Source organism: Octopus sinensis, linkage group LG24, assembly GCF_006345805.1.
Source record: "Octopus sinensis linkage group LG24, ASM634580v1, whole genome shotgun sequence".
NCBI classification, from domain to species: domain Eukaryota; kingdom Metazoa; phylum Mollusca; class Cephalopoda; order Octopoda; family Octopodidae; genus Octopus; species Octopus sinensis.
The window spans coordinates 2,717,724-2,742,049 of record NC_043020.1 but is presented as its reverse complement, the minus strand read 5'-3'; the positions used below and the strand labels follow the sequence as shown (position 1 = coordinate 2,742,049).

Genomic DNA, 24,326 nt, shown 5'->3' with positions numbered 1-24,326 from the left:
TGACACTAAATCCACTCACGAGGTTCTGGTCAGCCCACAGCTAGACTAGAAAACCCTTGTCTGAGGTACCAGGCAGTGGGACTGAACCGAAGAATGTGGTTTGGAAGCAATCTTCTTACCACACAGCCACACCTGCATCTATAAAGTTAACAAGTTCCCACACCAGGGAAGTCTTCTATGAAATGTGGCTACAACTCATAATCCTCCCCCTTATCATCATTTTACACTCTCTTTCCATTTTGGTATGCATTGAATGGGTTCACCATGGTCTGAGTTAGTCCTGACCCAGAGTCCCTGTTCTCTTCCTGTACTGTTTTCTACAGCAGCAAACCAGGAGCTGTGGTTTCTGCCTCTCCTTCCCATTAACTCTACATCAGAAGTTCTCAACTAGGGTCCATATGGCTCTTGGAGGCCCATATAAGATTTTGCTGTTAAAATTTGTTACTAAAAGATTGGTTACACCTCTACAATACTCAAAATATTTTAAACAATTCTTTAAAAACAATTTCTAAAAATATTTAATTACGAAAATACAATAAGAATTTTTAAACACCAAATGGCTAGGTGGATCCACCTGAGTAAAATGGGAATCAAAGGAGTCCTTCTTTCAGTTTTTGTCAACCAAATCCCACAATGCTTTTGTTAACCTAGCAGAATATAGGCTATAGCAGAATATATTTGCCCAGTGTGCTGTGCAGTAGGATTGAACTCAAGGTCACATGGTTGGGAAGCAAGTTTCTTAACCACACAGCTACACCTAAGATATAAAAAGAAAAACATGTAAATAGAATAAAAACTTACCACAATGAATTCTTTACGCCCAGTTAAAGAGCTCTTCACCAGTTTGGTGAGTGCATGGGCCCGAGAAGGAGTGTTGTGACGGCTGCACTGAGTTGGCAGAGCAGCTATCGATGCCATATTCAACCAGAGAGGACACGAGTCTGTTGGTGATGGACGCAAAGAGGCCAAAGCGGTAGAATACATCTGGAAATAGAAATAAAGAGATCAGACACAAGAGTAAGTTTTAGTGAAAGGAAGTGGCCTTGTGGTTAAAATGTTGGACTCAAACTCCTAAGGCCGTGGGTTCAGTTCCCAGACTAAAGGTGCACATTGTATCATTGGGCAAGGCACTTCATTTTACATTATCCTAGTCTATTCAGCTGAAAATAAGTTGCATCTACTGCAGAGATGCACCCAGCAGACTACTTGACCCCAATCTTGCGAATGCAAGATATCAATGGCTGTTGATCAATACAGCATACCAGAAGGAAGAATGAGCTATAACGCTTGAAAGGCAGCAAGCTGGCAGAAATGCTAGCACGACAGGTGAGATGCTTAGTGGTATTTCGTCTGTCTTTACGTTCTGAGTTCAAATTCCGCCGAGGTCGACTTTGCCTTTCATCCTTTCGGGGTCGATAAATTAAGTACCAGTTACGCACTGGGGTCGATGTAATCGACTTAATCCGTTTGTCGGTCCTTGTTTGTCCCCTCTATGTTTAGCCCCTTGTGGGTAATAAAGAAATATATAATGCTTTAGCATTCAGATTTCACTGTCAAACGTAATGCTTTTTTTTAATTCTCATTGTCTTGAATTAATCATGCATTTACCTTATAGCTTCAAGAGTTTGATGGTATGGTTGTTTATTTTTAGAATGACATTGTTGGATAGGTTTGTAAAGTGTGGATCTGGTCAGTTTGAATATAAAACAAGAAGAATATTTGCACCAGATATCAACAGAATCATTTAGAATCCGTTTTCCATGTTGGCATGGGTGAGATGGTTTGACTGGAGCTGGTAAGCCAGACTGGAGCTGCACCAGGCTCCAGTCTGTTTTGGCTTGGTTTCTATGGCTGGATGCCCTTCCTAACACCAACCACTCCAGAGTGTACTGGGTGCTCCTTACATGTCACCGGCACCTTTTACATATCAGTGGCATAGATGCCTTTTACGAGCCACAACCATGATTTCACATAGCTTGACATGTCTTCTGAAGCACAGTAAACTGCCAATATGGGTCAGGTTAAATGATAAAAGGTTAAGCAATTTCATTTATGCTAAAGACACAGAGTTGTACCTGACTAAGTTAAAACAGTCTTTGAAGCAATGTGACAACATGGATAAAGTATTAGACACTATCTTTTATCTTTTGTTTTAATCAATAGACTGTGGTCATGCTGGGGCACCAGCTTAAAGGGTTTAATTGAACAGCTCAACCCCAATATTCTAACCTTTTTTTTTAAAGCCTGGTACTTATTCTATTGGTCTCTTTTGCCAAATTGCTAAGTTGCAACAAACCAACACTGGTTGCCAAGTGGTGGAGGAGTAACAAACATAATCTTTTCTACTTTTGTAAAATAGGCACAAGGCTTTTTTTTAAGGGGGGGGGTCTAGTAAATGACATTGACTCCAGTGTTCAACTGGTGTTTATTTTATTGTCCCCAAAAGGAGGCGTGTAAAAAGCACTCAGCACACACTGTTGGGACATACATAATCACACACACACACACACACACAAGTCTCTTTCTTGAAATTGGATAATCTCAAACCAAAGCTATAAACAAGTGCATGTAAATATTGGGTTAAAAATCCTTTGGACAGGAAAAATTTATAGAAGACGTGGGTTTGTGCCACATGGGGAACCTTGAAGTTTTTCTACTTGAAGGGTTTGAAACCCAGTATTTATATGCTATTCTTTATAGCTTTATCTGCTTCAAGAGCTGCCATTCCACACATTCCCTTATCATCATCATCATCGTTTAACATCCGCTTTCCATGCTAGCATGGGTTGGACGGTTCAACTGGGAAGCCAGGAGGCTGCACCAGGCCTAGTCTGATCTGGCAGTGTTTCTACAGCTGGATGCCCCTCCTAACACCAAATTCTTATAAAAATTCTTATGACATCATCATTTGATGTCTGTCTTTACCATGCCGGCATGGGTTGGATGGATTGACAAATGAAGCATTTTCTAGATTCTTTGTTTCAGTGACCTTTCAGTTATCGGAGAAACAATCAAAGCTAAGAAATCAATTATTACATTTTTTTGTTATATTATAGATTTATCAATGCAAAATAACAGAGCTTCAAAACGATGTAACCAAACAGCTAAAGGGACTTTGATGCATTGTAAAGATTCTGCTTTGCTGCATCCCTTTGCCGATTATATCTATAAGCATATAAATACACGCATGCATGCACACACACATACTAATACACACACACACACACACACATATATATACACACATCCACACACCAGTCAATATCATCCATATACAATATAATTGAATATAATGGGAAGAAAATGTAGATGCGTGCGTATGCGTGTGAGAACAAGAACTAATTTTATTATCATTCTGTTTTGTTTGTTCGTAGTTGACATGGCAACTGGAGTTAAGATGAAGTTATACCAGAAGAAAGTGAAGAGAGGCTTAAACCAATTAGTACCCTTGCCAAATACTTCTGGCACTAAAACCCTCCTTTTTTAAAATTTTTTTTTATCACAAACCAACATTTCAGGGTTCTGGAAAATAGCCAAAAATAACAAAGAGAGGGATGGGGGGGGAATCTGCAGCTATTTAAAAATTATTCCTGTAAGCTAATCCTGTTGGTGTGCAGTTGCAAGTGGGTGCACGTGTAAGTGCAGCTGGGAGGGAAAATGTATCTGTGAGATGTCTAAGGACTCCTAACTCGTAATATATCTGGCTGGGTTCAGTTAACACATACACAACACACATGCCCATGCGCACGCACACACACACACACACACACAGAAGCATTTTATGATAAACAAATACTATCATATGCAAACCCAAATGAATGCACATCGGCACGCACACACACACACACACACACAAATACATGCTCACCTTCACACACACAACCAACAGGTCACCCATTCACACAAAGACCAAAGATAAATGTATACACCTGATTACATACACTTGAGCACACACACACACACACGTCTGTTTGTACGTATACATTTATGCATATACATGTAGTTTTGGTTTTAGCTACATGCACAAACATTCAAGTCAAACACACACCGGATGTGAACATGTATATACTTGCACAAAGTCGCACTAAAAGATGCATGCATATATGTCACATACACACTCAAATTTTAAAATGCCTGCATACATGTAAATACTTGCACAAGTAGTTTATATACAATACAAAAAAAAATGCATATAAATATTTCTGAAGTTGCATGCACTGAAAGGTGCACACATACATGTAAAAACATGTTTCTGTACAAAACTGCTATTCACACAGTTATAATCAGGCCTCAAATCAACTGTCCCTGACTACGCTGATATGCTATATTCAACAACTAAGGACTTCCTTTATGGGGATGTACCCACTAATCCCTTGCAGTCTTGAACTTTCATTTACAAAAGAGAGAAAAAAGAAATCCTGTGTAAATAAGAGCAGGCATAGCTTAGTGGTTAAGACGCTCACTTTGCAACCACAGAGTTTCAGGTTCAATCCCACCATGTGGCACCTTGGGTAAACAGCCCCAGGTCAACCAATGCTCGGTAAGTGAGTATGGTTGGCAGAAATTGTGAGGAAATGTATGTGTGTGTGTGTGTGCGTCTTTGTCACCCACCATTGCTTGACAACCGGTGTTAGTTTGTTTATGTCCCTGTAATTAAGCAGTTCAGCAAAAGGAACAATAGGATAAGTACCAGACTTTAAAAAAAAACGTAAGTACTTGGGTCAATGTGTTCGACTAAACCCTTCAAGGTGGGGCCCAACAATGCTGCTGCCCAATTATTAAGACAAATAAAAAATAAAAGACATCCTATCCATGACCATCCAATGGTTTTATTTTACAAACATTTTTAAAAACTGGCTCTCGATCGGTTATGATGATGAGGGTCCCAGTTAATCCGATCAATGAAACAGCTTGCTTGTGAAATTAACAGGCAAGTGGCTGAGTACTCCACAGACACACAGACCCTTAATGCAGTTCTCTGGGAGATTCAGTGTGACACAAAATGTAACAAGGCTGGCTCCTTTTGAATTACAAGTGCAACCCATTTTTGCCAGCTGAGTGGACTGGAGCAATGTGAAATAAAATGTTTTGCTCAAAGGCACCGTGTGCCACCAGGAATTGAACTCACAACCTTACACTTGTGAGCCACCCTAACCACTAAGCAATGTGCCTTTCCAGTGCTACACCTCTTATGTGTCCTCTGGTTTTTCAAAGACATTAAAGATTGATTTGTAGATTTGACTGTAATTTCTACCAAATTGAACAATCATTCCCTTGCTCTTAACTTAACCCTTATTAAGTAGACATAAAGGCATTCCATCCATGACCATTCCCACCTTTTCTGTCAGACATAGTTTATCCTAAGGACTATGTATTCAATAATCTCCTCCCATTACCTTTTTTTTTTTTTTTAAAACCTTTTAGCATTGAGATTACTCTGTCAAATGTAATGCATGCTTTTCATCCCTTCAAGATTTTGCATTTAAACTGACTGGACATCAGGCCTTTCAGACTATGCTACAATGTCATTCTAAAATTAAAAAAAAGACAAAGAGGATGCTAAGGGGTGAATCGAAGAAGATTTGGCTGCTATTTTGTGAAAGCCAAGCAACTACATAGAGGGTCCTTCGTTGTCACGTAGTGCAATTGCTGGTGTTCACAATTAGTACTAGTATCAGTAGTTTAATGTCTAGCAATCATCTGGAGAGAGAGAGAGCAAGAGAGAGAGAGGGGGAGAGAGAGATTTACAATGTACTATAAATCAGATAAGACAAATAGTTCTACTTCAGTCATTCACAAACAACTGGTATCTAATGTCAACAATGTCAGTCACCAGATAAGGAATATTATTTACACAGTTAACTCTTCAATGACTGTATTTGTTAACGAACTTCTTGGTTACAGTATTGTCAATTATGGAAATAATCAAGAGGCTGGGAGACAATAAATGGAAGTAGCAAGTTAGAAACTCTATGAAAACCCAATAAGAATGTTCATGAGTGTGCGTGTTGTGAAGTTCATGTTGTGTGGGATTTGACAATAAATTTGATGATTATCAGAACTGAGCCATCCCCACCAGTAATTGCTCTGTTGTTCTTAAACCAGCTTCAAAATAATGATTTCAAATTTTGGCATAATTCCACAATTTCAGGGAAGGGGTTAAATAAATAACATTGACCCCAGTGTTCAACTGGTACTTATTTTATTGACCCCAAAAGGATGAAAGGTAGAGTCAACCTTGATGGAATTTGAGATTTGAAGATTTTTATTCAGAACTTTTGAAGACATTTGTACGACTGAGCCAGAGGCGGTTTCAGACGGGTTGCAATCAAAAGGGTCAAATGCTTAAAGGGTTAATGAGCTTCAGTTCTACATACTCCTGGGTTACGGAAAGCCATGGTCAGTGCATTATTACAGAGAGAGACAATCAAGTACAGGAGTTAACAAGAAAGTCAACATTATCCTTGAAAGTTTTAATGGGACCCTAATCCCATTTGTAAGATGACTTGCCATTTTAGATAGGAATAGACTTTTTTTTGGCCATATCAGAGTGCAAGCCACTCTGTTCACCAAAGTGAGACTGAATGAGATAAATGGGCACAGCTGTTTGGACATTGACGATTTGGCATGGCCTGTTTTGGCACTGGAAGCAAGCACAAACACACACGTGTGCGTTTGTAAAAAAATATACATACAGAGACAGGGAGAGAGAGAGAAGAGAAAGAGAGAGGGAGGCATGAGAGAATGAGAGAAACATTAAAATATCTGATGTTAAGTAAATCGGGACTAAATCATCAACACCAAAAGGCATCAAAATGGCTGTGCCTAAACATCACATACCCATGGTGAGACCGTAGAATGGTGTTACACTTTTAGTTACCAACAGCTCAACCACAAAACATTCAGGACTGGTTTACAAGATTACCAGTAAGTCATTTTTCATCTGACCAAACACATGCATAGTTGAGTAGCTAACTGTAGCATATAAACACAGGATGGTCGTGGTTGGAGTGACTTTGATAATAGCTCTAATCAACCACAGCATTGGTGGTGATGGCAACGACAATAACAATTAGAGAACTTGTGATACAAAGAAACTCTTAATTCCTTGAAATTCTAAAGCAGAGATTATGAGATTAGAAATTAATGACAAAGCTTTCCTCATTCAATATTCAAAACTATAAAATGTACACAACAACAACAACCACAACAACACTAATCACCAATTAGCTTCACAATCTTGTGCGTACATGTTGTCTAAGCTTTGTCTCAGCTAATTCCTCAATAATCTTTTTTTTTTTTTTATAATAATGATAAAAATAAGTAATGACTTCAAATTTTGGCACAAAGCCTTAAATTTTAAGGGAAGGGATAGTTGATGACATGGACCCCATTGCTCAACTGGGGCTTATTTTATTGACCCCCAAAAGGATGAAAGGCAATGTCAACCTCTGCAGAATTTGAACTCAGAACTTAAGGACAAACGAAATGCCACTAAGCATTTTGCTCAGCAATGCTAACGATTCTGTTAGCTCACCACCTTACACAATAATAATAATAATAATAATAATAATAATCCTTTCTATTGTAGGCACAAGGCCTGACATTTTGGTGGAGGGGACTAGTTGATTAAATCAACCCCAGTACTCAACTGGTACTTAATTTATCAACCCTGAAAGGATGAAAGCAAAGTTGACCTCGGCAGAATTTGAACTCAGAACATAGCGAAGGGTGAAACACTGCTAAGCATTTCATCCAGCATGCTAACGATTCTGCCAGCTCGCCGCCTTCAACAATAATAATAATAATAATGATGATAAACAACTTACTTCAGCAGTAACCACAGGCTCCAACTTCATTTTGACATCATCGTACACAATTTTGTTCAAGTTCCTGATTTGTCCAATGATGCGGACGGGAGTGGTTTGTGGATCAGAGGCGCTGAGTTTGGCCGAAAACTTCAAAGATCGAGTCATTGTTAGTTCTTTTCTTTTTCTTCCTTTAATTACCTGGAAAACAAAAAAAGAAAGAAGACAAAAATTACAAACTTAAAATCTTTGAGAAAAAAGATTCACCACCACCACCACCACCACCATTTTAACATACACATTGTATAAGTCAGACGGAATTTACCAAAGCAGACTTTCTATGGCCAGATGCCCTTCCTGTCGCCAACCCATACCGGTTTCCAAGCATGGTGAGACATGATTTTCATGGAAGACTGGAAATGAACAACTTCACTTATATGGCAGTGATGCTGATGTAGAATCTTCATATTAAGTCATGACAAGGGCACACACGAGATGTCAAGGCAAAGAGACAGTAGCACACGCGCGCACACACAGTTGGCCCCTTCCTTTCAGTTTCCATCTACCAAATCCACTCACAAGGCTTTGATGTACCCAGAGTTATAGGCCAATGCACTCGTCTAAAATGCCACACAGTGGGACTGAACCTGAGACCCTGTGGTTAGGAAGCAAGCCTCTTACCACACAGTCACAACTGCACCGACATCATACATCAATACTGTCATGCCTCAATATCCCACGAATCTATCTTTTTCATGCATGCAATATTACGGTGCACAATGGCAGCAGTTTACAAATACAAAAGCTGCATCGGAATAATCTATTAATTATGCAGGTTTCTAGCTTATTGATTTCTTAGTCATTGTGTTGTGTGTCTTAGGCAAGACACATCACTCAACTTGGCTTTGCCAGATAAGCATAACAGGGGGAATTAGATTAGAAACAAAATGCAATACTAAATAAAGCCCGTTGGGCAATGAACAGAGAGAGAAAGATGTGAAAATTTGCAGAATTATTCAACCCACAATGATATGTCTATTGTCGCTTATTTGTTTCAGTCAATGGAACACCACCTTGAAGGGTTTAGTAAAAAAAAAAAAAAATTGACTCTAATACAAGGGGGTACCCAAGAGCCTGTTGTAGTTCAGGTTTCTGCTACTAGAAGCCACTTGATGCAACCCTCAGGCATCAGTCTATCGACTGGTATTATCATGTGAAGCTGTACTGCCATGTGGTGCATCTTTATTTTGCAGTGCTTCTCTCGTTTGTCAATTTTTGCAATGGCTGAAACAAAATAACAGCGTGCTTCTGTGAAATTCTGTTTTCTGCTGGAGAAAACAGAAACCCAAACAGTTGTCATGCTTCAAACAGCTTATAAGGATGATGCCATGGGCAAAACACAAGTTTACAAGTGGTTTCCATGTTTTAGGAATGGTCACATGTTGCTTGAAGACCATCCTCGTTCAAGGTGACCACTGATCTCCCGAATGAATGATAAAATCATTACTGGGCAATTAACGAACTTGTTGATACGACTAGTGTATCCTAGAACTCCTGCCAATGAATTTTGAGTGAGGAATTGCGAATGAAAAGAGTTGCAACAAAATGTTGTGCCTCACTTGCTCACGGAAGATCAAAAGCAGTCACAACTGGATGTGTGTCGTGAACTGAAAGAACAGTTGGAAGTTGATTCGGACCTTTTTTTCAAAGGTCATCACTGGTGATGAAAGCTGGTGCTACGGAATTTGCAGATGTGGGAGAGGTGCAGAAAAAAATGACAGAAGTGTTAAAAGGCATCACTTCACAGAAGCTCCAGCTCTACTTTGAACAAGGGAAAAAACATCTGGACCAATGCATTGCTTCAAATGGAGAATACTTTAAAGGCAAAAAAAGTGTAAATGTGTAAAACTAAGTGAATAAAATAATATTGCAAAATTATGGTTTCTTTTGGGTGTCCCCTTGTACTTATTTTATTGGTTTCATCTGCCAAACTGCTGTTACATGGATGTAAACAAACCAGCACCAGCTGGTAAGCAGTGGTGGGGGAGAAACACAAGTGTACACACACATGGGTTTCCACACAGTTTCCATTTACCAAATCCGCACAAAAGGTATTGGTCGGCCAATAGAAGTCACTTCCCCAGGGTGCAGTGTAGTGGGAATGAACCCAAAAACCCCTAGGCTACTAACCACACAACCACATCTGTATCTAATTACATACACACACACATGCTCACTCAAGTGGAAAATAGAAGGCAATATAGAAAGGGATTCTGACAAGTCCCTGGCTTTGGTTAAAGGAAATAGAGGAGGATCAGTGAATCATGATTTTATTCAACATGTTCCCCCATCTCAGATCCACACACTCATTGCAGCAGTTCTTCAGTTTGACCAAGTCCTGTAAAAAAACTCGGAAGGTTGGATCTCCAACCAGGCCTTTTGTGATATCCTTAAAGCCAGGAACTTCCCAGCAGCCCCTCATGTATGTTTGATAAATCAAGGTGGACTTGACACAAAAACAACAACAATATGAAAGGAGTCTTGATAAAACCAAGCCGTGTACTTTGTTCATTGAGAATATAAAGCAATGCAATGAATAATTGAAATAAAATGTTAGATAATATCATTTCACGCACTGAATGGCTTTTGTTAATTTTTGTTTGCACCGGAAGAGTCTAGTTTCATTTCTATATTTTATTAAATAGAAACATCAACAATCTCATTTATCCTTTTTTCTGGTTCGAATCACTGAACTGTGGTCATGCTGAGGCGCTGCCATCAACTATTTCCGTCAACCACATCAACATAGCTACAGATTTCAGTCTTTATTCCATCAGTTTCTATCAAATGGCAATCAATATAATCAGGCATGGGACTTTCCATATATTTTTGCACATTTTACTGGTATACACAAACATAGTATATATATATATATATCATATATATATCATATATGTGGCTGTGTGGTAATAAGTTTGTTTCCCAACCACATGGCTCCTGGTTTGATCCCACTGCATGGCACTTTGGGAAAGTGCCGTCTGCTACAGCCCTGTGAGTGGATTTGGTAGATGGAAACTGAAAGAAACCTGTCATGAATATAGTCCCCAACCATCACTTGACAACCAGTGATGGTGTGTTTACATCCCTGTAGCTTAGCAGCTCAGAAAAAGAGACGAATAGTCTAAGTTACAGGCTTTACAAAATAATAAGTGCTGGGGTTGATTTGTCCAACTAAAATTCAAGGTGGTGCACAAGCATGGCCACAGTCAAATGGCTAAAACATTATATATATATATATATATATAAATTATTATTATCATTTTAACATTCACTTTTATATGCTTGCTAATGTAAATAGTTTCCACCATTTACTTGTTTCAGTCATTAGACTGCGGCCATGCTGGGGCACTGCCTTGAAGAACTTTTAGTTGAATGAACTGACCCCAGTACTTATTTTTTGTTTTAAGCTTGGTACTTATTCTATTACTTACATTTTGCCAAACTGCTAAGTTACAGGGACATAAATAAACCAACACAGGTTGTCAAATGATGATGCAGGACAAACACACACAGATGTATACAGTGGGCTTGTTCCAGTTACCATCCACTGAATCCACTCACAAGGCTTTGGTCAGCCCAAGGCTATAACAGAAGACACTTACCCAAGGTGCCATGCAGTGGGACTGAACCCAGAACTATGTAGTTGAGAAGCAAGCTCCTTATCACACACCCTCTCCTGCACCCACGGGAGAAAAAAAAAAAAAAGAAAACAAGGCATGATCGTGATATTCTTTTACTCCATCTGTTACATAATGTATCTGTATCCAGTAATTAATTATTTCAATCCGTACATGCAACTTATAAATGCAGTGTACATAATCCTACAAAACACATCCTCAGACTGTGTCAACCCCTTCAAGTTGCATGCATCAAGTGCACTTATAGGGTGACACCATTAATTACTGAATAAAGATACAGGTGTAACAGATGGAATAAAGGAATGCCAAATTTATATATATATATATGAAATTCTCATTTTTTATATATATATATATATATATATACTCTTTTACTTGTTTCAGTCATTTGACTGCGGCCATGCTGGAGCACCGCCTTTAATCGAGCAAATTGACCCCGGGACTTATTCTTTTGTAAGCCCAGTACTTATTCTATCAGTCTCTTTTGCCGAACTGCTAAGTGACGGGGACGTAAACACACCAGCATCGGTTGTCAAACAATGCTAGGGGGACAAACACAGACACACAAACATACACACATATATATATATATATACATATATACGACGGGCTTCTTTCAATTTCCGTCTACCAAATCAACTCACAAGGCTTTGGTCAGCCTGAGGCTATAGTAGAAGACAGTTGCCCAAGGTGCCACGCAGTGGGACTGAACCCAGAACCATGTGGTTGGTAAGCAAGCTACTTACCACACAGCCACTCCTGCGCCTATATATAATGTATATAAAACAAAACAAACTGGATGATGATGTTAAAAAGCAGAAATATCATATGTACAGTAAAAATCAATTGATACAAAGCTTAGCATCAGCTGGTCAGATCAACTGGCCACACACACACACACACACACACACACATTGCTATTCTAAATATCCGCATTAATGGGATGAGAGCTGCTTCTGATAGTGTAATGCGACATAATGATATTTTGAGTACGACAGTAGATAGCTTCAGCCTCTGCTGGATACCAGTTACTTTAGGGGCCAATGAGGGAGCCTCTACATCAGTGGCCCCCTGAGGGTCCGTGTAATATTTTGGGGGGTTCACACAACAAAATAGTAAATTGGGCATCCAAAATAGTATTTTAAGGGCCCCTGAAAAATTTTTGCTTTAGATGTATATATTGGTATGGATTACAAGAAACAGCCCTTTTTTTCCACCTTTACTGAGCACCAAGTTAATACATTCCATATGCACATCTTTTGTTTAGTTATTTATTTTTAACGTTGTTGGTTTATTTACGTCCCCATAAATGAGCGATAGGATAAGTACGAGGCTTAAAACAAAAAATAAGTACTAGGGTTGATTCATTCCACTAAAAAAGTTCTTTGGTGGTGGTGCCCCAGCATGGCCACAATCTAATGACTGAAACAGTTCAAAGATAAAAGATTTGCTTATTTTCAGACTTAGTTAATCCCTGGTTCTGGGTAGTATAAAGCTTTCCTATCATAAGTCTCAAGTTACTCTGATAGTTGGAAATAAAAATTGGGAATGCATATCATATATGTATTTCTTTATTGCCCACAGGGGGCTAAACATATAGGGGACAAACAAGGACTGACAAGGGGATTAAGTCGATTATATTGACCCCAGTGATTTACTAGTACTTATTTAATTAACCCCGAAAGGATGAAAGGCAAAGTCGACCTCGGTGGAATTTGAACTCAGCCGAGATGCCAGGAAAATGTGACCCGTTTCACATGTGACACACACACAGCAGTGAAAGGGTAAAAGAAAAACCCATCTAAGTAAATTATTTTAATAACTTGTTTTAATTAAATGCCTAATTGCTTTAATCTGCAAAGAAATTTAGCACTTGAACCAGCCTAACTAGCCTACCTCTCCATTATACATTTACTGTCTGTTTTTGTAATATTTCTACTCTGCATAAGGTGCCAAGCTGGCAGAATCATTAGCATACTGGGCAAAATGCTTAGCGGTATTTTGTTTGCCGCTATGTTCTGAGTTCAAATTCCACCGAGGTCGACTTTGCCTTTCATCCTTTCGGGTTCGATAAATTAAAGACCAGTTACGCACTGGGGTCGATATAATCAACTTGATTCTGTTTGTCTGTCCCCTCTGTGTTTAGCCCCTTGTGGGTAGTAAAGAAATAGGTATTTCACCCATCCTCACATTCTGAGTTCAAATTCGATTTGGCTTTCATTCATTCAGTGTCAATAAAATAAGTAGCAGCCGAGCGCTGGTGTTGATTTAATTGATTTAGCCCCTCCTCCTCTGAAATTGCTGGTCTTGTGCCAGAATTTGAAACTAATATTTTATTATGCATATTAAAAACATATCAAATGTAACCAATTTGACTAACAAACTTTCTTAGGATTCTTTCATTTAATTATTTTCATCCAGCCATCTCATTCGTTTGATTTAATTACTTGACACATATAAACAACCCCCCACCTCCCGCCACTCCACATAAAGTAATTATTTTTATTATTACAATTATAAATCATTCCACTTCATCTATTAACACAAGCACTCATTGTCTCTGTTGGTTTACTGGGAGAGAGAGTTTTTCAATGTGACATCAACCACAATGAGTAAACGTAATGAAATTAAAAGCCAAGAATGACACAGAGAGCAATTTATTGAAAAGAATATTAATTACAGTTATTAATTTCTGCAATTAAAAGATAACATGAATAGATTATTTTCTGATTATTAATACTTGATGGGATTCATCTCCATTTCACTCTGGTAACCACAAAATTTAGAAAGAGAAGCAAGCATCCATCTACAGCAGTGGTTCTCAACCATTCATCTATGGACCCCTATGATTAATATTTTATCCTGGTGGACCCTGTAGCCAGTCATCATCATCATCGTTTAACGTCCACTTTCCATGCTAGCATGGGTTGGACGATTTGACTGAGGTCTGGCGAACCAGGCTCCAATCTTGATCTGGCAGAGTTTCTACACCTGGATACCCTTCCTAACACCAACCACTCCGAGTGTGTAGTGGGTGCTTTTTATGTGCCACCGGCACGAGGGCCAGTTTGGTGGTACTGGCAATGGCCACACCCAAATGGTGCTTTTTACAGGCCACCTGCACAGGAGCCAGTCCAGCAGCAAACTAATTTTATAGATAGCCCTTTCAAAATTCCTATTTTGATTCTTATACATTTACTTGCATAGATTTGCAAAAGCTCTCTCTGAGAGAACATGTCTCAGTGGCCGGAAACATGTTGAAAACTATGCAAAACATTAAAGAAAGAAACTGAGACCTGTTTCTTGCAATAAATACATATAAAGCAGACTTTTTTCATGGACCCTTGAAATACTACCTTGGATCTCCAATTGACTATGTTGCTTGCATGGATCCCCCAAAATCTTATATGGACCCTGGTTGAGAACCTCTGGTCTAAACCAAGCTAATTTCTATGCTTCTATGTCTGTCATTTTTTGTTTTTGATGCCCACGTTTTTATGCTAGGTTGGAGGATGAAGTTTACTGAAGCAGATTTTCTATGGCCAAACGCTCTTTTGATCATAATTCCTCACCTGTTTCCAACTAAGGTAATATTTCTCCATAGCCAGACATACTTTTGCACACTATTGGAAATGAATGACACTGCTTGTATGATTGTGCTGTGTGTGTGTGTGTGTATATATATATATAATCATCATCATCGTATAACGTCCGTTTTCCATGCTAGCATGGGTTGGATGGTTCGACCGGGGTCTGGGAAGCCAGAAGGCTGCACCAGGCTCCAGTCTGATCTGGCAGCGTTTCTACAGCTGGATGCCCTTCCTAGTGCCAACCACTCCGTGAGTGTAGAGGGTGCTTTTTACATGCCAGGAGAGGCTGGCAACAGCCATGATTGGTTAGTGCTTTTTATGTGCCACCGGCACATTTTATGTGTATGTATGTATATATATATATATATATATATATATATATATATGCATATATATATACAGCACAGTCATACAAGCCATATATACACCCACACACACATTATATATATGACCTCTCTATGATGCAGCTACGTCAATATCAACACAGTCTTATATCAAGTCATTTACTAGACAAATACAATTAGAAAATGTGTGTGTGTGTGTGTACATGTATGTAAATGTGTTTGTTTACCTCTCCTGTAAACAACATGACCTGGTTCAGCAGTTTTATGCAAAAACCAGCAAAAATTTTTTTAAAACTCACTAGAAAAATAAGGGTTGATCCCAAGAACAGCATTAGGCCATAGGATACTGCCTCAATAAGCTTTATTCAATCCATGACCAGCATGGAAAAAATAGACATAAAAAGAAACAAAAAAACAATAAAAAAAATGCGACAATCATAAACTTTTTTGCCATCACTTAATTATTTACTTCTACATAATATATTTATTGTAACATTTAAAGGCTAACGAGAAATAATTTTCATAACGATGGCATCTCTGAGTTATCTATTCTCCAACACTAATACACTTCTCTCGGCCAATTACTGTGCATTCTATTGTTTTCGTTACATAATTTTTAGTTGTTTGCTTTTAATGCTCCCAGTAAACTTTATTTTATAATGTTACTACTATTTCCTGGTTCATTTTCACCAACCTGTGTGTGTGTGTGTGTGTGTGTGTGTGAGTATGTGAGAGAGAGAGAGAGAAAATGCTGGCCAGAAGTTCTGAGTCATTCAGGTTGTATCTAACAAGTAGGATTAGATTTCATACTGAAGCTCTTTCAGATTCTCAAAACATATATGGTGACCTAAGAGGGTAGTAAAATATCAGTTATTGAATACATTTCTAGGAGATAATAATAACCAAAGCTTAGACACTGAATAAAAAACATGGACACTAAATAGTTTTTGGGTGTTCAAAGTAAATACCAACCACAAATAGCGCTCTCTCTCTCACACATGCATACACACAGCCTTAGGTTTAGGTGCTATAACTTTAACAGCCAACATACTTGAGTACTGGATTTAAAGTTGGTAAGATCTAAGCAACGGATGCCTCTAATGAAAAAAAATTACACTAGTGTCTTCTACTATGGCCTTGGACTGGCCAAAGCCTTGTATGTGGATTTCGTAGAGAAACTGAAAGACCACTGTGTCTGTGTATATGTGTGTGTATATATATATATATATATTAGAAGGTTTGGAGATGATGTACAGGTATTTTATATTAGAAGAAATGAGGTACTCAGAAATTCAGATGGTTTTATATTTACAGATATTTATTTGTATATTACATGTTTTTATACATCATATATGATGTATAAAAACATGTAATATACAAATAAATATCTGTAAATATAAAACCATCCGATGTAGACATGGGTTTGATGGTTTGACAGGATCCAATATGCCCCAAGAACTGCATTGTGCTCTAGTGTCTGGTCTAGCCGGGTTTCTACGATTGAATATCTTCCCTAATACTAACCACTTAAACCAGTGGTTCTCACCCATATTTTTACCTATGGACCCCTTTGGTTCCTATTTTGTTTAAGTGGACCATAGATTAAGGGATCATAGGTTTGCTTAATCAGAAGTGACCTGGGTCTAAATAACAGTTTCAATCTCTTTTTTTTTGGTACAAAACCAGCAATTCTGAGAAAGAGGCAGGTGAATTATATCGACCCCAGTGCTCAACTGGTATTTATTTTATTGACCCTGAAAGGATGAAAGCAAAGTCGATGACCTCAGTGGAATTTGAACTCAGAAGGTAAGGAAAGACAAAATGCCACTAAGCATCTTGCCTGGTGTGCAAATGATTCTTATTTCGTTATTGCCCACAAGGGGCTAAACATAGAGGGGACAAACAAGGACAAATGGATTAAGTCGATTACATCAACCCCGGTGCATAACTGTTACTTAATTTATCGACCCTGAAAGGATGAAAGGCAAAGTCGACCTTGGCGGAATTTGAACTCAGAACCTAACGGCAGACGAAACGCAGCTGAGCATTTCATCCGGCGTGCTAACATTTCTGCCAGCTCGCCGCCTGTGTGCTAATGATTCTGCCAGTTTGCCAGGATCTGGATAACAATAACAGCAACAAAAAAAAAACAAGGGAAAAGAAAAGGAAACTGAGAAAAATAAACAGCGTCAAGCGTAATCGTGCAGCATGTAGGAAGTTGTGCATGGATGCATTTACATATGTGCAAGTTGCTGAACAAATTGTGCTCTGCAATTCCTGCAGAAATAAAACGTCATTAGCAGCAGGACAGGACACTTGGAAATTCACGTTGCACCAAACACTTGTTAAACTCTCTGTTTTGTCAGTCAGCCAACCAAGCGTCTTACATTGATACAATTACTTCCATAATCAATAAACTGGGTAACATTTCAAAACGATAATGAAGCTTTTAGGTGGGAGGCAGGATATTCTACTTGCTAGAAACACCAGTCAAATCATCTTCAAATTACAAACTATCACTTGGCAACTAGTCATTTAGGTGCAGGCATGGCTGTGTGGTTAAGAAAGCTTGCTTCCTAACCATGCAGTTATGGATTCAGTGCCACTATGTGGCACCTTGGTCAAGTGTCTTCTACTATAGCTGAAGGCTGACCAAATCCTTGTGAGTGGATTTGGTAGGCAGAAACTGAAAGAAGCCCATTCAGTGTGTGTGTGTTCAATGGTCTTCTTGTCCACTGAACCACAAAATTGTGTCACATAAACATAATCACTACCCAATTAGTATCAATATATTACACAGGTAAAAGCAGTGAGTCAGCAGAGCCATTAGCATGTCTGGCAAAATGCATAGCAGCTTTTCATCAATCTTTACATACTGCGTTCAAATTCCACCAAGGTCGACTTCGTCTTTCATCCGTTCCAGAAATCAATATATTACATCAGCAGTAGTTAACGTTTGCTTATGTAGCACAGTTCTGTGGCTCAATGGACAAAGACCAATAAAATACCATAGTTGAGATGAGAAAGGCTTAGTGTCAGGAAAGGTATCCAACTTAAGACTGTGTCGAGAAGATTTGTCCAATTCACACCAAAAGTTAAGTTTATGTAAATACGTCTGCTATTGATATATGTTTGCACTTTTGAACACAGCATGTCCATAAGAGATATTATCTGCAGACAAATACTACAGTAAATTTACTTTCTTGCAATGTGTCTGCATTAAGTATGATAAAAACAAGGCTATTTTGACTTCATACTGCTTCTGTTGCATATAATGAATTTTTATTCAGCTGGGCAGCTTTTTGCAACAGCAGCACTTGTTCAATCACTATTTTTGTATTTATCAGGAGCAATGGATTTTGTCTTGGCATGTGGTTGACAGTGGGTACATGCTACTGACAAAGCCCAATGACGCAGAAATGTGTGTCTAGCATTCTCATCACCGTTACTGGACGATTTTCATCTGCTGCTAAAATACTTCATGTTTTTAAACACATCCATAAAAAATATCCTCTCTGGACGACTACAGCAGGAAATTTGCTTTCCCACAAATTATCTGCATTATTTTCTTTTTATACATAGCTGGCTATTCTTTTTTATTTAGCAACTGTAGAATGGAGAAAGAAGCACAGCTTGGAGAGAGCTAATGATATTTAGATGATATTTAGTATTTTATCATCAGTTGGCATCCATGTACCGTGTGGGTATCTGTTAGGCTATTCCACTCTCACATTTCTGAGTTCTAAATCCACAAGAGAATATTTGGGTTTATAACCTTCCTTTCTAGTTAAACTGCTCAAATGAATACCAGTAATACATTAAGGTTGAAACAACCAGCTAATGTAGGACACCTATTAGCTACATTAGAAGAACTATCCATTAAAAATCAAATAAAGAAAAAAACACAAATGTGCCTGAGATAGAGAGAGAAATAATAATTAATCAAAAGAGTAGTAAAAGCTGGTAGAAATAACCTTTCAACTTTCTGTTCTAAGTTCATGAGACAAGCTTTTCTTATTTCCTCTTCCAAGCATCAGTAAATAATTGGAGCCACAAACCAATGAGGAAGGCTTTGTGCAGCATGCTCGACTGCTAAAAATAGCTGTCAAATCTCCCTTAAATCATTACCCTGTTGGGTCAAATAGTCTTGGGCTACCAGCTAGAACATCTTTCGTTATAGGTCTTTGCTGGATCAGGGCTGACTTGGAGAACAATAACAACTGCAATATGACATACAGAAACTGTCAAAGCTTTTTCTTTGTTTTACAAAAATCTATGTTCCTATTAGAAAACTAAAGTTCAAATACAAAATTATAAATACATTATCATTAACGAATCAACAATACTATTGCCATCACCTATTTTTACCATGCTGACATACACTGGACAGTTTTTCACTCTCTCTCTCTCACAGTGTGTGTGTACAGCAATCTTCAGTATGCTTGTTCTCTATCAACACATTTGATGGTGTTGGTACATTCTCAGCCATACAAAACATTTTGCAAAAATCCGATTCACATCCGCAGACAGGCAACCTCTCTCTCTCTCTCTCGCTTGGCAAAAGACTTGTTTCTAAGTATTTAGTACATTTCAGTTTGAAGGGGCTGGCCATTTGTGCTGTAGGGGATGATGGGCTTCCTGATAGCTAATAGCCCATATCTTCCTCTAAACAGCCTATTGCAAGAATCGCATTGGATTGTACGAGCAGCTTGACGTTGGGTTGCTCTGTCTTTCCTACATTATATATATATATATATATATAGGGAGAAGTCACAAAAAAAGAAAAAGACGAAGACAGGTGATGTAGAAAACAAACAGATGTATTAGTATAACACTCGGGAATTGAAAAAGTCTTTAATGTTTCGAGCCTACGCTCTTCTACAGAAAAGGACACAGAAAAAAACAAGGAGAGAAAAAAATGTGTGTAGTGGTTACCGATCTATCATGGTAAATGATATATATATATATATATATATAGTAAGAGGAGGGATATAATATCCAGGCAGATACTGAATTTTCTCTGAGTTTATCATGAATAAAGTGGAAATAAAGTTTGAATGTTCAAATTCTTCATTCTCCTTATCAATATATATATATTTCTAGCAGGCCGAGTGATCTCATAGATGCTCCCTTATTGTTTTATGATTCCAGTGATTTTTGGGTACTGGAGAGAGAATAAGGCAAGGTTGGGTCTTATGAGATTAGAAAGTAAGAAAATGTCAATTAGGTATGTATGTGTGTGTGTGTGTGTGCATGTGTCCATGCATGTGTGTGAGTATATGTGTTAAGAAGCTTTGTAGTTGTCAGTTTCGAGACTATATCTTATTTCGTTATTGACCACAAGGGGTTAAACATAGAGGGGACAAACAAGGACAGACTGGTACTTAATTTATCGACCCCGAAAGGATGAAAGGCAAAGTCGACCTCGGTGGAATTTGAACTCAGAACGTAACGGCAGATGAAATACTGCTAAGCGTTTCGCCCAGCGTGCTAACATTTCTGCCAGCTTGCCACCTATATCTGATCTGAAAATGATCACAACTGAACTAAAGGTGCATTTTTTCATTATGGTACAAAAGCTTGTACTAGCTATATAAAAAATTTAAAACAAAACCCTTTTATCTTTTACTTGTTTCAGTCATTTGGCTGCAGCCATGGTGGGGCACCACCCTGAAGAGTTTTTGTTGAACAAATCAACCTCAGTACTTATTTTTTAAGCTTAATATTTATTCTATTGGTCTCATTTGCCAAACCACTAAGTTACGGATATGTAAACACACCAACATCAATTATCAAACACAAAGACACACATTATGGGCTTCTTTCAGTTTCCGTCTACCAAATCCACTCACAAGGTTTTGGTTGGCCTAAGGCCATAGTAGATGACACTTGCCCAAGGTGCCACGCAGTGGGACTGAACCTGGAACCATGTGGTTGGGAAACAAACTTCTCAACCACACAGCCATGCCTGCACCTTTATATTTAACGTGGTCCAAGATAGTGTCTAAAAAATCTCCTTCTGATCATAGAACTGCTGGATAAGAACAGACCGAGGTTAGTTAAATAGCAAGAACATACACATGAACTCTGAAGCCATAAATTAAAATTTTTGATATGTTATCTCGCTAGCAACCACTTCACCTGAATATTTTAACTCCGTTTACTGGTATCCTTAAATGTTAAACACAAATAACATTTCACTCTCTGTGTGACAAAAACAAAATTAGATAAAGCCAAACGTGTTGCAATATGTTTTACTGAAATTCTTAGACAAGAGAAACAGCCACCACTGATAAATTATGTCTCTCTCTCTCTCTCTCTCTCTCTCTCTCTCTCTATATATATATATATATATATAAGAGGATAAGATTGTTAATTTAAAATAAAATAACGATTTTATCAAGTGGTCAGCATGGAAAAAATAACCTTCAAAGGTAATAATTATTAAAATTATAAATTAGGGTATCTACAAGATACCGTGTTGATATATAGAAAATTAAGGTGGTTTGAGAGTCAGATTATGGCTGCTATTTTCAGCATGGTGGTATCTCATAGATACCCTAATTTATAATTATATATATATATATATATATATATATATATATATATATATAGGGAAAAAATAAGTTCAAAAGAGAACTATTCAAACTTTTTGAGAGGGTCCCAAAAGAGAGAAAGAATGATTTCTAATAAAGATTCACCATATTCATAAAAAAACAGCCAGAGCAAGTAGTAAGAATATGAAGATAGTTGAAAAATATCATTATAGGTATAAATACACAAACAATTATAGAAAAATGGAGGAGGAAAAGATGATGCAACATCTTTTTCTTCTCCATTTTTCTATAATTGTTTATGGTGTATTTATACCAATAACGATATTTTTCAACTATATATACACACACACACATACAGGAAAGCACATAAATGCAAAACAAGACAGCAAAAAATTAGTACTCGAATACCAAAGGTAGAGTAATATGCTTATATTAAAGCTGAAAAAAATCTTCACAAACTGTTACTCAGAGTTTCACGTTACCATTTGTGGGACAATTGTGATCATACATAATGAAAGTGTATGTACAAATATATACAGATAATGAATATATAGGGATAATGTATCCAGGTGGGTACTGTATGAACACCCAGTTATAAACTGGGATATGGCTAACTGCATTGGGTTGTGAGAAGCACCTAGTATTACTTAAGATAAGCAATCCCACCCTATTTCATCCAATGGGTTACTCCCTCTAATTCATAATCAACTTATGGCTTGGGTTTTAAAAAATGTACTTTGACCCAATTTAAAGGTCTAGTATCCTCAATTCCAATGTTAAACCTAGGTCAGGATAAGGTCAACCTCACAGCAGTCTTTGTAGCCATATTAGGTTTCCAACTCTTCCTTTCACATTCTTTGCACTCAAAAACTATGGTAACCTAACAAAATAACAATTTTTGCTTCAAACCACATCTGTGGACGGACCTTAAATAAAGATGCATAGACTAATAATCAGTCGAAAGTAACTGGATGTAAATGCAATTGCTGGTTGTCTATGCAGCAGAAACATGCGTCTGACACATTTAAACCAAACATGTTGTACAAACTGACTACAGAGATAAGAAATATGCAAATGTCCTAATCTCCATATTCATTGGAATTGTGAAGAAGACACAACCTCTACAGCAGAACTGTTAAGGTCACTCTCCACTGGTGAAAAAGATTGGCCTGCAAAAAGTCTTGTGCTGGCACCATGTAATACTGCTCATGCTGGTTCCACACTGAAAGCACTCAATACACACTGTAAAGTGGTTGGCATTAGGAAGGGCATCCAGCTGTAGAAACCAAGCCAAATCAGGCCAGAACCTGGCACAACTCTCTGGTTTACCAACTCTAGTCAAACTGTCCAACCCATGCCAGCATGGCAAACACACATTAAAGGATGATGATGACAATGATAAATATATATACGTGTGTGTGTATTTTCACTAGATTATTTAGAATGGATTTAGGGTTTATAGTTTGGAGAAAATAGCTGCATCCTAAAGTCTAGAGTAAATTCCCAAGAAGTTAACCACTCTTGGGTCATTGTCAAAAGAGACACCAGTTGTGGAAGTTTCAAAATTTCATCCCAGTTGCTATAGATCTGTGGTTCTCAACTGGCCAAGAAATGACCCACACGCTATGATTTCAAGAACATCTACATCACATGCAAATTGGCAAAATAGAATCAGGTGATTATCATGGACTGTCACTAAAGTTAATAGTAATTTTGAGTGGCATCTTCTTAGCCAGCCCAGTTGTAGTTTGATCTCTTAGGGTAGAGTGGGTGGGACACGACTCTTCAAGCACTGTTTCGTGGACAGGTCTTTTCTAGGACCTCATATTACCAAACATCTTGGTCTACTGTCATTTCCTCTGTGAACCCCCAATATCCTAAGACGAGTCCCCACCACTTCATCCCATCTCTTCCTGGGTCTCCTTCTTCCACAGGTACCGTCCACTTTCAGTGACAGACACTTCTATATACAGCTGTCTTCACTCATACACATCACATGTCCAAACCAATGCATTCTCCTCTCTGCAGACCACATTTAATCCCTCTTCTTATTCCTAACTTTTCTCTCAACACAGTTGTGCTTTGTCGGCCATGCACACTGATGTTGCAAATCCAACAGGGCATCCTACCTTCATTCCTCTCCAGCCTATGCATGTCCTCCGCAGTCAGAGCCCATGTCTCACTACCACGCAACAAGCATCATACAATCTACCTTTCACTTTGAGAAGGAGTCCTTTTGCTGCCAACAGAGATGGTAGTTCTCTGAACTTTCTCCACCCTATTCTTATTCTAGAAACAATACTTTCAGAGCATCCACTGCCATTACTAG

At 38.2% G+C, this 24,326-nt stretch overlaps 1 protein-coding gene across 4 annotated transcripts in view; it reads right to left on the bottom strand.

Annotated features, from left to right (window-relative positions):
• The window catches only part of LOC115223934 (probable aminopeptidase NPEPL1), a 50,450-nt gene that overhangs the window by 11,523 nt on the left and 14,601 nt on the right, over positions 1-24,326 (bottom strand). For 3 of the 4 annotated variants that reach the window (XM_029794676.2, XM_029794675.2, XM_029794677.2), the window contains exons 2-3: positions 7,830-8,009; positions 802-984 (exon numbers count right to left, since the gene is read on the bottom strand). In XM_029794676.2, coding sequence (XP_029650536.1) covers positions 802-984; positions 7,830-7,976 — 330 coding nt within the window. In that variant the 5' untranslated portion in view covers positions 7,977-8,009. Of the gene's footprint in view, positions 1-801; positions 985-7,829; positions 8,010-15,532; positions 15,544-24,326 lie in introns of those variants that run through there. The other variant, XM_036513032.1, reaches the window with a different exon arrangement.